Source organism: Rana temporaria, chromosome 7 (assembly GCF_905171775.1).
Source record: "Rana temporaria chromosome 7, aRanTem1.1, whole genome shotgun sequence".
In the NCBI taxonomy this organism is placed as follows: Eukaryota; Metazoa; Chordata; class Amphibia; order Anura; family Ranidae; genus Rana; species Rana temporaria.
In genome coordinates this window covers 23,855,700-23,875,019 of record NC_053495.1, presented here as the reverse complement: position 1 = coordinate 23,875,019, position 19,320 = coordinate 23,855,700, and the positions used below count along the sequence as shown (strand labels likewise).

General features: G+C 41.4%; 1 protein-coding gene across 3 annotated transcripts in view; it reads right to left on the bottom strand.

Annotated features, from left to right (window-relative positions):
- Positions 1-5,865: 5,865 nt before the first annotated feature.
- FOXP1 (forkhead box P1) overlaps positions 5,866-19,320 on the bottom strand; it is a 325,940-nt gene continuing 312,485 nt past the window's right edge. For all 3 annotated transcript variants that reach the window (XM_040359072.1, XM_040359073.1, XM_040359074.1), the window contains 2 exons: positions 15,125-15,217; positions 5,866-6,667 (listed from right to left, as the gene is read on the bottom strand). In XM_040359072.1, coding sequence (XP_040215006.1) covers positions 6,587-6,667; positions 15,125-15,217 — 174 coding nt within the window. In that variant the 3' untranslated portion in view covers positions 5,866-6,586. The remainder of the gene's footprint in view (positions 6,668-15,124; positions 15,218-19,320) is intronic.

Here is a 19,320-nt window from a genome sequence, read left to right as displayed (position 1 = left end):
TACACCCTTGTGTGTATCATTGATTATTGTCATCCACAGATATCCAAAGCTTGTATTTTTTTATCTAGGCAACCTCAAATTTTTGAAAAAAATTAAATGGGAACATTCCGTGGGTCAATCCTGAATCAATTCTCCGTTTAATACAAACAGACAATCGGCAAAGATTAAAATTAAAAAAGGAAAGGGTTGAAGGGAAAAAATAAGCAAAAATGAGTCTTTTCATGAGATGCAATGACGTTTCATTCACCTTTTTTTTTTTTACTCCCTTTCTGAAGTACTTGATTCATTGCTAAAATCAATTACATGTAAGGGAAAAAGTGCATATGTTTAAAGGGGACAAATAATGATTTAAAATGACAATCTAGAGATCAGAGAAAGCAATATTACAAAGCGTCTGGTATGAATGACACTCGGTATGTTCACAATTTGATCATACATTGGGTTTTACATTCTCCAGCTAATGCACTACTACCTTTTCCTGAATAGAAACATTGTCATTTTACCCAGGAGCTCAAAAAAGCCATTTCCAAAAAGACTGCTTTTTTTTTCGCTCTTTGCCTTCATCGTCTTGTATGCTGCAAAGACTCCGTGAGTGAAGAAAGAAAAAAGAATGGGCAGTTATTTGAATCGGTGAGTGACAGACTGGGCTAGCTCCCTGTATACATTAATAAATTAGAATTTTAATTGTGTCTTTGACTGCAGGAGATGCTCCGGCAGCCTAATATGTACCAACAATTGGCGATGTTATGGAATCTGCAATGTGGCCCTCCTCCGCTGACCCAGGCAACACAATTCCCAAGTCTGACAACGGAAACCGTTTAGTTTGATCCTTTCAACTTATTTGAGGCCTGACAAATAAGCTTGGAGCTGAAAGGTCATGCTAGCCATATTTCATCCTCCACAGTTATTCCTTAGACATCTGCACAACAAAGCAGACCTGATTCACTACCTAACTTTAGACTTGGCTCAAACAATTTGCTAGTTTCAAATGTCCCCTGGTGGTTATTTCACAAAAAAAAATTAAAAAACATGTTTATATGCAAGAATTGTCAAATAAAATATATATTTTTAGAAAACAATAATTTATTGTAATTACAGTTTCCTCCTCAATGCCAGACTGAGGAGGATGTTTACCAAGAAACAAAAAGGAATATAGAGAATTAAAAAGCGTATCAACTCCCAACCTGTGCCACTCGGTAAGAATGAATGTTCACATTGCATTAAAGCATCATCCTATTGCAAGGATATGCAATAAGCAGACCTCCAGCTGTTGCAAAACTACAAGTCCCATCATGCCTCTGCCTGTGGGAGTCATGCTTGTGGCTTGCTATGCCTCATGGGACTTGTAGTTCTGCAACAGCTGGAGGTCCGCTAATTGCATATCCCTGTCCTATTGAATAAAATTAAAGACACTGCCACATTGTTTAACCTTCATTCACCCAGGTAAAATAAGCAATAGCATGTTAATGCTCACCTTTTCTGTTGCTCATAGCCACTGTTTCTGACTACAACTTTTTCAGTGTTTGGATGCCTAGTCCCCCTTGGCTCACTGTGGTTCCTCCCTTCAACCCTTGGTGGTGGACCAAGCCAAACATTGCAGCAGATTCGTCGTTCCATAGCGTTGATCTCTGCAGTATGCTCTAAGTGGGATGCCCCTGTGTCGAGGGAATTATTACTTCTATCATTGGACCTTCATAAGGCCTTTGATAGCTTACATTGGGACTACTTATTTGCTACCCTGGATGCGTTTGGATTTGGCTCTGCCTTTATCTTATTGCTTAAACAACTTTATAGTAACCCATCGGCCCAGGATTCCATTCGGGGTTATAATTTGGCATCATTTCCTATCTGACGCAGGACGAGACAGGGTTGCCCGCTCTCCACTTTGTTATTCACTCTAGCGATTGAACCACTAGCTGTATCAATTCGATCTCATGCTGATATTCATGGCATATGTTGTGGGCAATGGGAGCATAAATGTTCCCTGTTTGCCAACGACATCCTCATGTATGTCACAAATCCTCAATTGACCTTACCTAATCTTTTGACCCTGTTCAATCAATTTTCCCAGATCTCAGGGCTCTCTTTAAATACCCAAAAGCCCTTAATATTTCTTTACCCCCCCTCGACGGTCTCGACCTTACGAAATATCTATAAATTCCAATGGACACAAAATTCTCTGCCATACTTGGGCATCCATCTGACACCTATCGGGCCAATTATTCCCCACTTTTCCGTTGACTCCGGGAGGATCTTTAACGATGGGCAGATTATCCCTTGTCCTGGTTTGGTAGAATCAATTCTATTAGGATGACTTTTTTACCCAAGTTACTTTATTATTTTAGGACTTTACCGATTTCGGTTCCGAGGGGAGATATACAGCGATTGCAATCAGATGTAAGAAACCGCAAATTAATAAATTGACACTGTATGTTTCGAAACAGTCTGGTGGGCTTGGCCTCCCTAATCTGCAAGCTTATTATCAAGCGGAAAAAATCCATGGTTTTGATGTTGGAATATCCGATCGTGTGTATGCAGCATTAGTCATAAGACACCTTTATAAATCAGGGCCATTTTCTGATAAATATAAAAAAAAAATTGATAATGTGGATGGGGCAGATCCACAGACGAAGTACGCCGGCGTATCTACTGATACGCCGGCGTACTTTCATATTTCCCGCGTCGTATCTTTAGTTTGAATCCTCAAACCAAGATACGACGGCATCTGGCTTCGATCCGACAGGCGTACGGCTTTGTACGCCTTCGGATCGCAGATGCAATACTTCGGCATCCGCTGGGTGGAGTTTGCGTAGTTTTCCGCGTCGGGTATGCAAATGAGCTTTGTCCGACGATCCACGAACGTACGCGCGGCTGTTGCATTCTCTTACGTCATCTCTAGTCGGCTTTTTCCGGCGTATAGTTAAAGCTGCTATTTTGCGGCGTATAGATAGACTTGCCATGTTAAAGTATGGCCGTCGTTCCCACGTCGAAATTTGAATTTTTTTTTTTTGCGTAAGTCGTTCGTGAATAGGGAAGGACGTAAGTCACGTCTAAGTTAAAAAAATGTTGTTGCGACGTCATTTCGCGCAAAGCACGGCGGAAAATTTCGAAACGGAGCATGCGCAGTTCAATCGGCGCGGGGACGTCATTCATTTAAATGAATCACGCCCCCTACCCGCCGATTTGAATTCCGCCGCCAGAAATACACTACGCTGCCGTAACTTACGGCGCAAATTCTTCCTGGATTCGACTTAAAGCCAGGTAAGATACGGCGGCGTAGCGTATCTCTGATACGCTGCGCCTGTCCATTTCTATGTGGATCTGGCCCGATATGTTTTATTATGCTCATAGGCCTTCCTTTACATAGACTATCCCCCCTTCAATCCATCATGAATGCTGCTGCCAGACTCATTGACCTTACCAACTGTTCAATGTCCACTACTCCTCTCTGCCAATCCCTCCATTGGCTTCCACTCACCCAATACATACAATTTTAAATATGAACAACAACCGACAAAGCCATCTACAACTTTGCTTTGAGCTACATCACCAACCTCATCTCAAAAATATCAATAAAACCATTCTCTCTGCTTCTCCAAAGACCTACTGTTCCCTAGCTCCCTTGATGCCTCTTCTTATGCTTTCCTCCAGGACTTCTGCACAGCCTCTTCCATCCTCTGAAACTCCTTACCCCAATCTAACTATCTCCTACTCTGTCCACCTCTAGGCAATCACTGAAAACCCATCTCTTCAGAGAGGCCTAGCCTGCCTTCTACTAATAAACAACACTTTTACTTTCGTCATCAGCTCAACCCTAGCAGTTATGACCTCTTGTATTACTTTTACCTCTTGTATTACTTGTTTCTCCCTATTGGTTAATAAACTCTAACGAACAGTGTCTTCCGATTCCTCTTGTATGGAATTGTATTGTAACTTTATTGTCTTCCCCCATTTTGTAAAGCTATGCACAAACTTTATCAATACATAAATCTGTATAATAATAAACATAATAATGTTCGATTTTTTTTTCAATTAAAGGAAACCTGTACTGACACAAATCTGTATGCTGGGATTGCTGATCCCCTCAAAAATACTTACTGCCTAGCTGCCATGCTGATCCAGTGCCTTTCACACTTGCACACTTTCTGAATAATTGACCTGCAACATGTATATGGATCAGGTATTCTGACTTTACTAGCTGCATGTTTGTTCCAAGTCCATCAAACCAGACCAATAAAAATTTCTGGAAGTCAGCAATAGAAGCCTACATATATTTTTCAGCGCAAGTTTCCATTAACTTTGTGCATCAACATGACCTTGTCTCATCCATTAAATACATCCACAAAATAAAACAGGTATTCAATGGAATGTTTTTATTTTCTACATATTGCTGCCTGCAGTCAAATCTCTCTTATCTTTAAGCCTCCTCAATAACTCTTTCTAGAGACCTTGTTTATCTCCTCTTGTAAAACAATAGTGGGCAGACCTCAAGGATTAGAATTCCCTATCACTAAACATCAATGAATGACTGGAACCAATGCTGTTGACATTATCACCACAGTTAATTATTGCCATGATTGACGGCTTGTGAAACAGGTGACCTGTCGCACAACGCGCGTCACCAGATGTCGGGAAATAGCCGAGCTGCGAGTCGGCACTATACGGCGCCTGCGCAGTCAGCTCTACACGGCGGGCGCAGGCGCCGTATAGTGCCGACTCGCAGCTCGGCTATTTCCGAAAAATCTGGTGACGTGCGTTGTGCGACAGGTCTCCTGTTTCACAAGCTGTCAATCATCGAACCGAAGTATAGGAATGCCCAGTCCCGCAGTCTTCGGAACCCTGAGGCAGGGATAGGAATGCCCAATCCCGGAGTCATCAGAACGCGGAAGCCCTGGAGCAAATCAGAATATAAAGGTATGTACGGAGAAAAAAAAAAAAAAAGACCTGCCGAAAGTAAATGCCCTTAGTGTAATGTTAAAAATTAGTTTTTAGGGTGAACCTCCACTTTAAGCTACTGCATTGTTGGTTCACTTACCTTTTCCTTCGATTTTCCCTTCAAAATGTTTTTTTTTTTCTTTGTCTGAATTTCTCACTTCCTGTTCCTCTGTAAGCTTGCCCCCATCATCCGAGCCGTTCTGGCTGGGGTTAGCCAGCGTGCTTGCCCCCTCCCTTGGTACTACATCACTGCGGGGAGACTATGTGTTCACAAGGGAAGGGACGAGCACGCTGACTAACCCCCAGCCAGAACAGCTCGGATGATGGGGGCAAGCTTACCGAGGAACAGGAAGTGAGAAATTCAGACAAAGAAAAAAAACATTTAGAAGGGAAATCGAAGGAAAGGGTAAGTAAACCAACAATGCACTAGCTTAAAGGAACCTATTTAGAAAATAAAAAATGAACCTTTACAACCCTTTTAAAGAGAGCTTTTAAAATCCATTTTTAAAATATTCCAATATTTATCTGTACAGGTATTCTAACATTGCCACGCAAGTTACAATCTAATTGTAAAATTTACTTGAGGTTTACCAACACCTATGAAATATGATGGTCTACCTGACTGGCTTTACATTGAATGGATTTCATAGGACAGTTCTCACACTGCAATCTAAGGAGACTATAAGGAGGCTGTACAACAAGACTAAGGCCTCGTACACACGACTGGTTTCCTCGGCAGAATCCATCAAGAAACTTGGTGGGAGATTTTTTTTGCAGAGGAAACCGGTAGTGTGTACATTTTTCAGCGAGGAAACTGTCGAGGAACTCGACGAGCCAAAAAGAGAGCATGTTCTCTTTTTCCTCGACGGGAATGGAGAAAATTGCCTAACAAGAACTCGACGAGGAAAACAATGTGTTTCGCCTGCCGAGTTCCTCGGTCGTGTGTACGAGGCCTGACACTTGTTGTAGTATGGAAACTGGTTCAATTAAATGCTTGCTTGGGCCAACCCGCCCCCCCTCCTCCCTCGCCGTTTTCAGGTACACACCTTCTCTTCTCCACTGCTTTCTTTGCATGCCTGAAGTGAAGAGAAATTGTCCCAACATCTGCATAAGAGGGATCATAGGACTCCTTTCTATAATTCTCCCTTTCTTTCTCTCTCTATAATTCAGCACAGAGCGCCTGAGCAAGCATTTGCCAGGCCCAAGCTCTATAATGTAGGGGAAGGGGGGGCAAATATAGCTTTCCATAACTTCTGGTCAAATTGATTGGTTTTTGCTGTAGACTGTACACATGCTGCAGAAGACTTTCAGACACTGGGGAATTTAGGTGAGACTGTTAGAGATGACTGTCATTACATCCTCTTGGCAAATCAATGCTCCCACTACTAAAGTCCAAAAAGGACAGCATAGCATGCAAAGGACTACACATGGCACTTGGACCACAGGTTGGACACCAGGGACCTAATGACCATACAGGGATTCTTCTAATAACTCCTGCAGAGTGACTGGGGAGCAAAGAGTATGCAAGAATAAGCAGCAGAAATGGCTGGCATTTAACTGTAGGGGCAAAGCACAGGTTTACTTTAAAGCCATATTTTCACAAGTCTAGTTCAATATATATCTCCTATTCTTGAACAGGCAACACAAACAGTTACATTAGTTTGATATTTACCTTATTATCTGTCTCATCTCTCTCCTTTGTATCCAGCCCATCTCTATTGGCAGTGGTATCCTGCACAAATAAAAGAGATACAGAGATAGAGAGAGAGAGAGAAAGAGAGAGACACAGATTGAGCAGGTATCTGGTCATTTAAAGGCCACTAAACCTTACGCACAAGCTGCTGATATACAGAAGCAGTTAATATTACTATGTAAACTATATAGCCAAACGTTTGTGAATACCTGACCATCACACCAACCTATATGGCCAAAGGTATGTTGAGTTCATGGCTTTCTAATTATGTTTCTAATTATGCACCTTCCAGAACAAAACCAACTCCATAAAGTCATAGTTTAATGAATTTGTTGTGGAAGAATTTGAGGGTCCTGCACAGAACCCTGACCTGAACGCTACTGAACACCTCTGAAGTGAATTGTAAGGAAAAGCAAGCCAAGTCTTCTCATCCAACATTTGAACCTGATCATACCAATGCTCTTATGTCTGAAAAAGGCACAAATTCCACAGACAACTTTCAAAATCTTATGAAATGTTTTCCCAGAAGAGTGAAGGCCATTAGTCACAAAGGAGGAGCAAGCTCTATATTAACAGCCAGTGGTTTGGAATACAAAATGATACAAAGTCATACAGGTTGACAATCAAGTTTTCCCAAACCTTTGGCCATATAGTGTATGTTCATTAACTGTTTCATTAAAGTACACCTGTCATAGGAGTAAAATGAAGGCTGCTATTGCTGGTCTATTTCTGAAAATGCTAGTTTCCCAGCAGCAGAAATACTTCTGAGTCAATGATTCAGAACAAGCAAGTAAAAATGTAAATTCTAAAAAAGAAAAAATGGAAAATTTCTACTTATTTTGGGTCAGTGAGTTAAAGTGTACAGTAGCAAAACCAAAAGTATAAGACAAAGGAAAATAACCAGAAGAGCGTCAAGAATGACAGCTTACTTTCTCCTGACAGGTGTGTGTCTGTTTTCATCTTAGCTTATATTATTCCTAGCTAGGTCCCATTTACTTATTTAATACTTAAAGTAGAACTAAAGGCAAAACTTTTTCAGGGGACAGGGGATCAGTAATTGTCTTCTCCCGATGGGGGAAGGGAGGAGCCATTCCCACAGGGAGAAGACAGAGATTATCGCTAGTGGCTATAGCAGCCTCTACCGATAATCACAAGAGAATTTGGCAGGCTGTTTGTACCCAAGTTGATCGATCGATTAACTTCGTACATTCAGCCGGCCATTTAATCGCTGAACCGGCTGAGATTCAGACTGTGTATGGCCATCCTAAGGGAGGGTTATAGCCCCTGTCAGTTGCCATCTGTGTCCCATTGGGGAGATTTCTTTTCCCCTTCTGTCGCAAAGACAAACGGGAAGTGATAGCAAATCCCTGCAAAATAAGGGAATCCCTGGTTGTCACCAGGGTCACCAAAACTAGCATCCCCACTAGAAAATGCCCCCTCTTTTCTTGATTTGGTGAAAACTCAATGTTTCAGATTTTTTTTTCTACTTTTGGTTATAATAGTCACCAGGACAATTAGAGGGAGTGAATCTTCCTAATAGGTACACAGACAGCAATTAAAACCCGAGTGGTGTTCTATTCCTTCTTCACTCTAAATCCCCCCGCCCCCCCCCCCCCAAAAAAAATTGCCTTTAATTATACTTTAAGCTTGCCACATATGCTACAATAGCATGTACATCCACCAGCTACTTTTCTGATTGTACATATAACAGCAATAACACAGTTTAAGGGTCTCTCTGACTGGTTACCGCAGAGGTCCTTTCATCTGTACAGTTAAACTAAAATGTCTGCACCCATTTATGTACCTGAATAAAAGTGAAACAAGGGAAAAGTGGCTAACCCATGTGGCTAACCCGTGTCCATGTGCATTTTCAGAACCACATGATGATGCACAGAATCACCGTTCACAGCTTAGTGGGCAGAGCCATGAGGTATCTATGTAATCACGTACAGACACTAAGGGCACATTCACACTGGAGCAGAGGGGGTTTCAGCGGTAAAGCACTGCTATTTTTAGCGGCGCTTTACTGTCATTTTAGCAGTGCCTTTTGGGGTTAAAAGCGCCTGCAAAGCACCACTGCCGAATCGATTTGCGGGCGCTTCGGCAGCGTTGCCCATTGATTTCAATGGAGGAGCGTTTTAAGAGCGGTGTATTCACCACTCCCACAACACCCCAAAGATGCTGCTTGCAGGACTTTTTTTCCCATCCTGCAAGTGTTCCACTCAAGCGTGAAAGCACTCAGGGCTTTCACACTAGGATGGCAGGGGAGGAGTTTTTCAGGCACCATTTATAGCCCTTTAGCGCCTGAAGAACACCTCAGTGTGAAAGTAGCCTTCATTTTAACAAGTTGAGAAAGGGAAGTTAATGATTTATTCATAGATGTAGTTAAAATATTTAAACCAAGTAAAAGTTAAAGTGGCCAAAATATGAACAAGCAGTAAAAGAGCTTCAAAATAAGCCAGCACCTTTTTAGCTGCATATACTGCAAAGTAATTCCTTCTCAAAGATTCTCCTAGACTCTTAACAAAGACTCTGAAGTTGGCATCAGTCAGTTTCTAACAGCAAAGCTGCAGTCACACTGCAGTAGTGTAAGAGTGTAAGAATGTGTGTAAAAACACGTGACTTTGTGCACATTGACAAAATGCGTAAACCAAATTTGTTGCGCTTGTGGTGCCATTCATTGTTAAAAGCAACCAAAATGCAGCAAGACAAAATGCATGGCTAAAAATGCACAGAGTTCAAAGCTCATAAAGACACTCAAGCTTCTTTGCCGCATGTGCCATGTGTAGGGCAGCCAATTAAAATGAATAAGCTACCCTATGTGTGCAGCACAGCAACATCTGTACACACGATGTGCTACTTATTGTGAATGGAAGCCTAGAATAACCTGCTGTGTATATAGCAGGATACAACGATTCTGCTTTCATAGATAGAAGCTCTGATTTTAATGCTTGTGATTAACTTTAAAAAAAGAAAATTCCATAATACCTATTGATAGAGAGGTGAATGAGGGTTTGTTTTAAAGTGCATTTACTGCTTGTTCAGGATATGTAGATACTTATCCTGCATAGTCTGGACACAGATTTACTTCAACCACTTCATTATGAGCCTGTAATACCACTTTACTACCATGTCATCTTTCAGTTTTTTGTGATGTGACAGCTTGACTGACAATTAAGGTCACGCAACACTGTACCCAAATAATTTGTACAGTATATCATTTTTTAGAGAGACAGAAACTTCTTTTGGTGTTTTAATGATCACTTTCTTTTTTTTTTATATATATATACAAAATCAAAAAGCCCAAACATTTTGAAAAAAAAAAAAAACTGCTTCCCTTTATATTTGGTTATAAAACGTATGAAATAAAAATGCTGGGACAGCAGGTACTCCCCTTGCCAAATGACCCTGGTTTGTTTGGAAAGTAGAAACCCCAAGGTAATCTCACATAAAGAAAATGCTGGTATATAAGGAGGTTAAAATATGACGTTTGTAATGGTGCTCTAGATGCATGAAATGTCACAAGACAGCCCATTCTTAAATGTAAAAAAAAAATATTCTAATAGATTTACATAATGCGGCAGCATCAACATGTAGGACACCATGTTAGAGGCAACATATTCTTTCAAAGCAAATACACTTTTGCACACTGGTACTGACTAGTGTTCCAATGTTTCTCTTATCCCTCTCTCTTGCCCAGCTAATGTGACTGACGGAGAGGGGCTGGGGAGGGTCACACAAGGATGCGGTGCAGGCGATCAACGCCCTTCTTTTCAACACAGATGACATGTGACAGGATGGCAGTGGCTGGAAGGCTGAAATGGTGCACAATAAAACCGGTGGCTTTGTGTAACAAAAGGCAGGCTTGATCCACCTGCTGGCATGTATACATTTTTGGGCAATTTGTAGAAATTTTGCCAAAGCACCCCTGAAGAAACCTCAAGGCCGCCCAGGGTGCCTGGGCAATATGGATGAAAAAGGCTGGGTTAATGTGTGGATATTGGCTGGGGAAATAACAGTCCACCACTGATATGCATTCCACCGAATTTAACAAAATCTCTGTCATCCACAGTAGACCAATTTCCCAGACCATCTAAAAGGCTCAGCAGGAGGAGTAGAAGGATTAGAATGACTTAAAGGGGTTGTAAAGGTACAATTTTTTTTTCCTAAATAGCTTCCTTTACCTTAGTACAGTCCTCCTTCACTTACCTCATCCTTCCATTTTGCTTTTAAATGTCCTTTAAGCCTGTACTGTGTAACTTCCTGTCTATATGCTGCCCGCTTCACCAGTCCCAGGCAGGCTTGATTCTGATTGGCTGTTAGTACCTTTTTTTTTTACTGTATATCAGAGGCAGGTAGACATCTGAACTTCAGCAAGTGTTCAGTTGTGCTCCAAGATTTATCAGATTACAGAAATATGGGAGTTGGGTGGAGTAGTGCACTATAGCCGGGCCTAGATAAAAATGAAAGCTCCACGAAGGTTGGCTCCCTTTATGCATCTCAAGGATTCATTTTCAGTTTTGAGTGTAGGGTACCATCGAGACAATTCACTAAGCTTTTAACCCGTGTCTGCCTAGTCATTCCCTGTGGGCTCCTAACAGGATATAAACTTACTAGATTCAATTTTGGTTAGTACAATATATCTATGTATTGTGGTGCACTGAAGAGTCAAAGAATGGAATGTTTACCAAAATGCATATTCAATGCATAGGTATCAATTCAGCCTTATCGAGCCATGTGACCAGTTCTTTTCCCTGCCTCTGTACATATTCCAAATGCTGCACAGTAACAGTACATAAACACATCAGAGAATTGAATTCACATTTGGAAACTGCACTCTGTGGCACATCTGTAATAACTTATTCATGTGATAATTTTAAAACATCATAATGTTCTCTGTGAAATTAAAAATACTGTTTATGGCATATCCATGCCTTTAAATTATCTCTAACGTCAAAGCTTGAATTGGTCTTCCTTGGTGTGTCTTCCTCAGTATGTAATAGCTGAATCATGAAAAAAGTTGCTTCCAAGATTCAGTGGCTTTGCTTGTTCTGCTCCCACATGATGATTGCAGAGGGTGGACAAACAAACCTAGTTTGAGAGAGTCTTAGGTACCAACAAATTTAGTGATTTCAATATCTCCACTTTTAAAACAATATTCAGCTTCATGCCTTGTACACACGACCATTTTTCACGAGGAGAAAACTGCCATTTTTTATATTGGACATGAAAACCGGTCGTGTGTATGCTCCCTAACAGTTTTGCCCGCAAAAAAATTGAAACCAGCTCTCTTTTCTAGTCGTGTTTCCCGTCAGGCTTTTTCTCGTCGCGAATACGGTCGCGTGTATGCTTTTCCGAGGGGAAAAAAACGTGCATGTTCAGAATCAAGTATGAGATGGGAGCGCTTGTTCTGGTAAAACTGGACTGAAAAGCGTAAAATCTGAAAAGCGCGAATCGTCTCTCACCAAACTTTTACCAACACGAGGATCAGCAAAAGCAGCCCAAAGGGTGGCGCCATTTGAAAGGAACTTCTCCTTTATAGTGCCATCGTACATGTTGTACGTCACCGCACTTTGGTCGGATGTTTTTTTTTTGCATGAACGTGTGTATGCAAGTCAGGCTGGAGAGGAATAACGTCTGGAAAAATTTCGTTTTTTCCTGTCGAGAAAAATGGTTGTGTGTACGAGGCATTATAGTTCGCTATTGTTCTTTAATCCAGGGAATGAAAAATATATTGCAGGAATTATGATAGCAGCAAACTATTCTGTAAATGATTTCCTTTAGACATCTTTGGCCAGAGGCCTGGGATCTGGACAAACACACCAATGTGTAGTCAAATGTAAAAAATGACGATACATCCATCTTTTCCTTTCTAAACTATAAAGGGTCGCTCGTTCCTCCTGCACAACATTGGGCTGTGTGTAGGTGACGCCGAATGGGTTTATCTGGTAGACGCAGAGTGTATTTGGCAGCACTCGGGTCCGGCTGAGCCAGCGGGATTTGATGTATATGTAATCTGTCTCCAAACACTCGCGGCTTCCTTCTCTGTGTGATAAATTGCTTCTTCTGCAAATAAACTCCTCTTACAACAGACAGGTCAACTATTTCATTTATCAGTTTGGGGCAGCAGATTGTTACGGGATCTTAAAACATTTGCTGTTTATTCTGGGTTAAAGAGGTGGCGGCACCAGAGACACTGAAAGAAGCCCAACACATTATTTAGAATCAATCTATCTATCTATCATAAACGAGCCTGTGTAGGTCATGGCAATCACAGGATTTTAATCAGGAAAATAGAAGTAAATATCAGACGATTAATATGCCCACTGATTCCACAGAGTTTGCTCCATCTTTACCAAGGCCTTGATAAAGATGAGCCCCAATGAAACATTGGGCACCTTAAATGTCTGTTCTTTACTTCTAGTCTCCTTCTGCAAGTCCTGTGAGTGCCTTGACTTAACCAGGCTTATCTACTGCAATTTTTACCATAAAGCACCCAGCGGATTTCAACAAATGTGTGCAGAGACTACTGTTGACATTGTATTTTTCATAAATATGTAGCAGAAACCTTTAATCTTTGGTGAGGCCACTTTGTACCACCCTCTGCCTTCTTTTACAATCGGCATCACCCTACCACCACTAGGACTAGTCACACTAGCAACTCCACACCACTCATGCCCACAATAGTATCCCTTCGTATACCCTTCAAGGTCATATACAGGGCACAGTTGAGCCTAGAGCCCCACACACTCCCAACCTTACCCCATACACAGCTTTACCATGACTTAATGGCATGTACTGTAAGTTGCTGAGTGACACCAGCACCATAGCCTCGTCTATGGGCTGTCCTAGGGGACATAACTCTAGCATGGATCCTGACTACAGTGTAGCTGACTCTTGTTCATCTCCCAACACACACCAGGTAGCAGCTTTCTTATTCTACTGATAGCTCAGCTACAGTAAAGTGAGAGGGTTGCCTTGGTACATATCTTTAGGACTTGATTGGAAGAGGAATTTGGGGAGGACAACCCACACCACACATAGAATGATGACACACATAGTCATCTCACACATTGACGACACCTACAACCCAAACATGGATTAAATAGTCCTACCACTCTGTGGTTTCAGTAACAACTTGGGTACATCACTCCTCCAGACTCGTAATCCCCACTGCTCCCATATGACGAGCATATTTTGCCCCATCAAGATAGCCAGCTTACCTGTATGACCTGTAGACAACATCATCTTCCCCACCATAAGATTAATTACACATTATCTGCCCCCACGTTTACACACATTTTATTTCTTCTACATGGTACAGAGGTCACCCTTGGACTGATGACACCTCCATACCAGACAGATGACTCCATTATTTACCACCAAGTCAAAAGATTTGTGAACTCTACCCACCCTCCCCCATAGTCATAACAATATACAAGATCGTGTGGCCTAACGTCATGGGAGTGGCCCCATTACTCATATACTACAGTATGAGCAGCACAATGGTTTGGACCACTGGCCTTCAGCTGTGGTTCCTGCCAAAAGAGTATTACTGGATAGGCTCTAGTAGAGGCACAGTCTACTATCCAAAGTCAGAGCCAGTGAGTCAGATGCATTTTGGGATATTTGACAACAAAACAAATTGAGTTAACATTCAAAAAATATCTGTGCAGAAAAGTCCTCATCGTAACATTGTACAGCTTACTCTACCAGATGAACTCCAGGCAGATATAAAATACATACGGTAAACAAACGCTGATCTTTATTCAGCAATATACCCTAAATGTATTTTTAAACCATGCAGTGTAAGTATCTGAATTGAACCTGTTATCAGTTCAATGCAGTCTCTGTACAGCACAGCTCAGACCGGAGGAGGGAAAAGCAGCATAAGGATCCAATCAGTTGTGCTGTAGTGCCAGGAGCATGCTGACAGAAGCAGAGAGCGAGGTAAGAGAGAGATGAGCTCCTTTCAGTGTTCAGTCACGGCGGGGTATAACTGGACCACAGCAGCAAAAAATTGGGTCTCCTGCCCTGTCAGATAGGGCTGCGCTGTGTGGCAGAACTGTGTATGTTTCAAAACTACATAAGCAGGGATACAAATGCTTTAGGTAAACCAGCCTCCTTATATGTATTCCATCTGTGTATTCAGCTCTTTACCAACAGTTTAGCTTAAAGTACTGCGGCGTTGAATGTCCAAGCAATTCTATCTGCACTAAGGCAGCAAGCAGTGAATACTATAAGAGCTTGTGTTAAGAGCTTATGCACAATTACCTGACAGCTAGTACATAGCATCAGTCAAGCTATTTCTTTTATAATCCAGGTAAAAGGCTTTACATTTGGCCAATTCATGAAGATCAGAGTGAACAAAGCTTACTCTATCATTTCTGTTGGACATAACAGTGACCAGCAGCTAGTCTTGTCACCGGCTTCACTTGCACACATCTGAACATCTTTCATTTTCCAAATCAGCATCAAAGCCAAGTGTTTTCCTACCTGTAGGGGTAGTTGCTTGTCATTCCTCTTGTGGGTCTTTACTCCACTGACTTGCTGCTGGTGTATTAATAGCTGCCGTGCAACTTGAAAAGCCTGAAGTGGGGAGGAGAAAAAGACAACACAAACATTTTAACCACTTGACGACCAGGCCTTTTCAGGCACTTTTTGTTTAAATGTGTATTTTTTGCTAGAAAATTACTTATAACCCCCAATTATATATATCTATATATATCTATATATATCTATATATATCTATATATATATATATATATATATATATATATATATATATATATATATATATATATATATATATCTATATCTATATCTATATATATATATATATATTTTAGCAGAGACCCTAGGGAATAAAACGGCAATCGTTACAATTTTTTAATGTGACACGTTATTTGCACAGCAATTTTTCAAACACAATAAAAAAAAAAAAAAAACACAACATATACCGCAATGTTTTTATAAAATATTAAAGATGATGTTACACCGAGAAAATAGATACCCAACATGTCTCGCTTTCAAATTACTTAAAATCTCCATAGGCGACACTTTAAAAATGGTTACAGGTTACCTGTTTAGAGTTTTAGAGGAGGTCTTGTGCTAGAATTATTGCTCTCACAGTAACGTTCACCGCAATACCTTACATGTGTGGTGCGAACACAGATTACATATGCGTGTGCAACCTATATATATGCGTTTGTTTCTGCTCGCGAGCACGGAGTGGTGGAGGCGTTTTCTTATTTTTTCTTATTTATTTAATTTTTTGTTTTTACACTGTCCCTCTATTTATTTATTTTTGTATCACTTTTATTCCTATTAAAAGAATGCCAACATCCCTTGTAATAGAAATAGAGGGGGCGTCCCCTTTTTGTGACAGCTCAGACACGATTTATAAATTCTGGACTTTGGATGGATGTAGAGAAGACTGCAGATAAACAGAGCACGAGCAAGACCAGTATTCCACAACATATCTATTAAAACAGCCAATTACAGGTGTCATCTTCAAGCGTGAATCCTGAGGAAGCTAATATAGTGCAACGCGGTGATCTTACAGGCACAGCACAAGCAAGACCGTTATTTAACAAAATGCGACCGTCAAAACCGCTAACTACAGGAACCTTGTTTGCCGAGTGACATCGGAAGCATGGAGTAGCCTTAAGACGAGGAGAAATGCCCAGGCTGGGTGATAAGCCACAGGCGGTATCTGGCCCCCTATAACAAGGGTTTCAAAGGAGCTGATAAGCAGTTTCTTTTAGTTGGTGGTGGTTTTGGTGATGGAAGATGGACTTTCTCATTAAATAGATCATCCTTATACATCACTGGTTATGTACTTCTTGCACATATATCACTATTTATTACTTCTTTATGGATTCATGCACTTTATTTATTCATGTATATATGAATGTTATATTTTTTAGCACGATTCTTATTATTATTTATTACTGTTGGTGTTTGTGTTGCACACAGAAATGCTGCTTTGATCACAATACTTGTTTAGGGTTATATTGTTATTTACTAGTGCAGTTTGTTTCTTATTACCCATCACCTGAAATACCTGGCTGATCCTGCCAGTTTCTACCCTCCCCCCCCGTAAACTGACCACGGGTCATCATGGCTGCCAAGTCCTGACACCATGGTCAGTTTACATGCCTCCTTCATCCACTTTCTGCTGTCTTCTCACCTCTCTGCTCTCCCCTCCCTCCCTGCCTGTCAGCTTGTGACAGCGGCCGCCCCCGCCCCTCCTGCTGCTCAAATAACGTATATTTTTAATACTATCCGCACTTGCCAAAGAGCAACTTGGAAAACCACATAGCTACTGGGAAAATGTTTTGTGGATTTATGAAACAAAAGTTGGATTGTTTAAGAAGAATATTCAGCACTATGTATGGCCATAAAGGGCACAGCTTAACAACATCAAAACATCATCCCAATGGTGAAGTATGGTGGAGAGAACATCATGATTTGGGCTTGTTTCACTGCCTCAGGCAGTGCTTTTCTTCTACTTTAATCTACTACAATTGCAGCCTCTCTCTCCCATTTCTTTTCTCATTTCAATAGCCACTGCAGGCACTTCCACCTTCAGCCTGCTTAAGGCTGAACTCCCTTGTGTTGACATCCAAAAGCCCTGAGACTGCTGCTAGGTGCCACCATCTTGAATGTGATTCCAGCAGCCCCAGCAGAGTCAGAACTGTCACTTATGTGACACACTTCAGTATTGCCCTTCATTCCTTCCTCTGTATTGCATAAAAGGTTATGTAGGAAGGTGAGGGTAGGAGCAAAGGAGCTGGGCCAGCAGAGAAAGCAATTAGACACTCCCAAAAGAGGAGAGGGCTACGATGTGCAAAGATGAAAGGAGACTGTGCTAGGCAATTGACTTCCTGAAGTAGTCAAATTTTCGAGCACATTTAAATAAAACATGATGCAAGCAAGTGTTTTTGTCTTTCTTGTACCTGCATTTTTTTTAAGTTAGTGACAAGATCTCTTTAAATAATAATACTGCTCTAATTGCTGACAACATAAGACGTATATCTTTATCCAGCTTCCGTTCCTCCAGAGCTCTGCAAGCTGAGTATGCAAACATGGCCTTTTTAACGTGGATTAAAAGTTTCTCATTAACAGTAAGAAAACTCCCAATCACTCCCCCCCCCCCCCACCTCATTCCTAAACACTTACCTACCCCCTCTCATGATCCATGAGCTCAGCCCCTCTCTCCCCTCTTCCTAGTCTCACATGGGACACAGGCAGTTTCAGGAGTCACAGGAGGCAGTTAAGGAGGGAGTGGGTGGAGCTATGACACACATAGGTTGGCTAAAGAGAACACCCGCACAAGTGCCCCTTAAGTACACAGCTTGCTGAGGGGGCACCTGCAGGAAAGGAGCAGAGGACAGCGACAACGGGGGACTCCAGAAGAGAAGGTAAGATGCCGCTCTGTGCAATACTGTTGTACAGAGCAGGTAAGTATAACATCTATTTAAATTTAAAAAACATTAACTTTACAATCAATTTAAAGTTGCTTTTTGTACCTGCCTGACCTGCCAATAAGTGGAAGGACTACAGAGCAATTCTGAGAGGGCAAAATCTGCTTGGAAAGGTTCTCCATAACATCTGTGGATAAACACACCGTTTTTTTTTTTTTTATTATTGTTTGCAGGTGTACAGGAGGAATGATAGTAAATTAGAGGATTAGAGGTGACTATTCAAGAACATTACAATGTTATATACATTTACATTACATTTATATACAGTAAAACCTTGAATTGCGAGCATAATTCGTTCCAGAAACATGCTTGTAATCCAAAGCACTTGTATATCAAAGCAAATTTCCCCATAAGAAAAAAATATAAACTCAAATGATTCGTTCCACAACCATTTATTCATAGGTCCTTCAGTTTATAGTCCATATAAAAAGATTATAGCAATGTGACCAGGTTGTGTAACCATAAAATGTCCCTCCACAAATGGAAGCCTCCAAGGCAATTAGAAGCAAAATCCAGCAGGAGCCACAGAGTATAAAAGAGAAGAGAGGCGCCTCTAAAGCCTCGTACACATGATAGGTTAACCAGAGGACAACAGTCTGAAGGACTGTTGTCATAGGTTAACCGATGAAGCTGACTGATGGTCTGTCACGCCTACACACCATAGGTTAAATAACCGCTCGTGTCAGAACGCGGTGACGTAAAACACAACGGCGTGCTGAAAAAAACGAAGTTCAATGCTTCCAAGCATGCGTCGACTTGATTCTGAGCATGCGTGGATTTTTAACCGATGGTCGTGCCTACTAACGATCGGTTTTGACCTATCGGTTAGGAATCCATAGGATAATTTTAAAGCAAGTTGGCTTTTTTTAACCTATGGTTAAATAATATGGGGCCCACACACGATCGGTTTTGACCGATGAAGACGGTCCTTCAGACCGGTGTCCTCTGGTTAACCGATCGTGTGTACGAGGCCTAAGTGTAGCAATATGTTGCTAAATGTTGTACCTTCATTAAATGCAACCATATTGCTACACTAAAGCCCTGTACACGCGGCCCAGAATCTCGTCAGGAGATAAAAAAAAATCCTGACGAGATTCTTGGCAAGAATCTCTTGCCGGCGGAGTGTACACACACTCCATTCAACGGAACCGCCGTTCTTTTGAAAGGCATGAACGCGGTAACATCATCGCCTACAACGAGCAT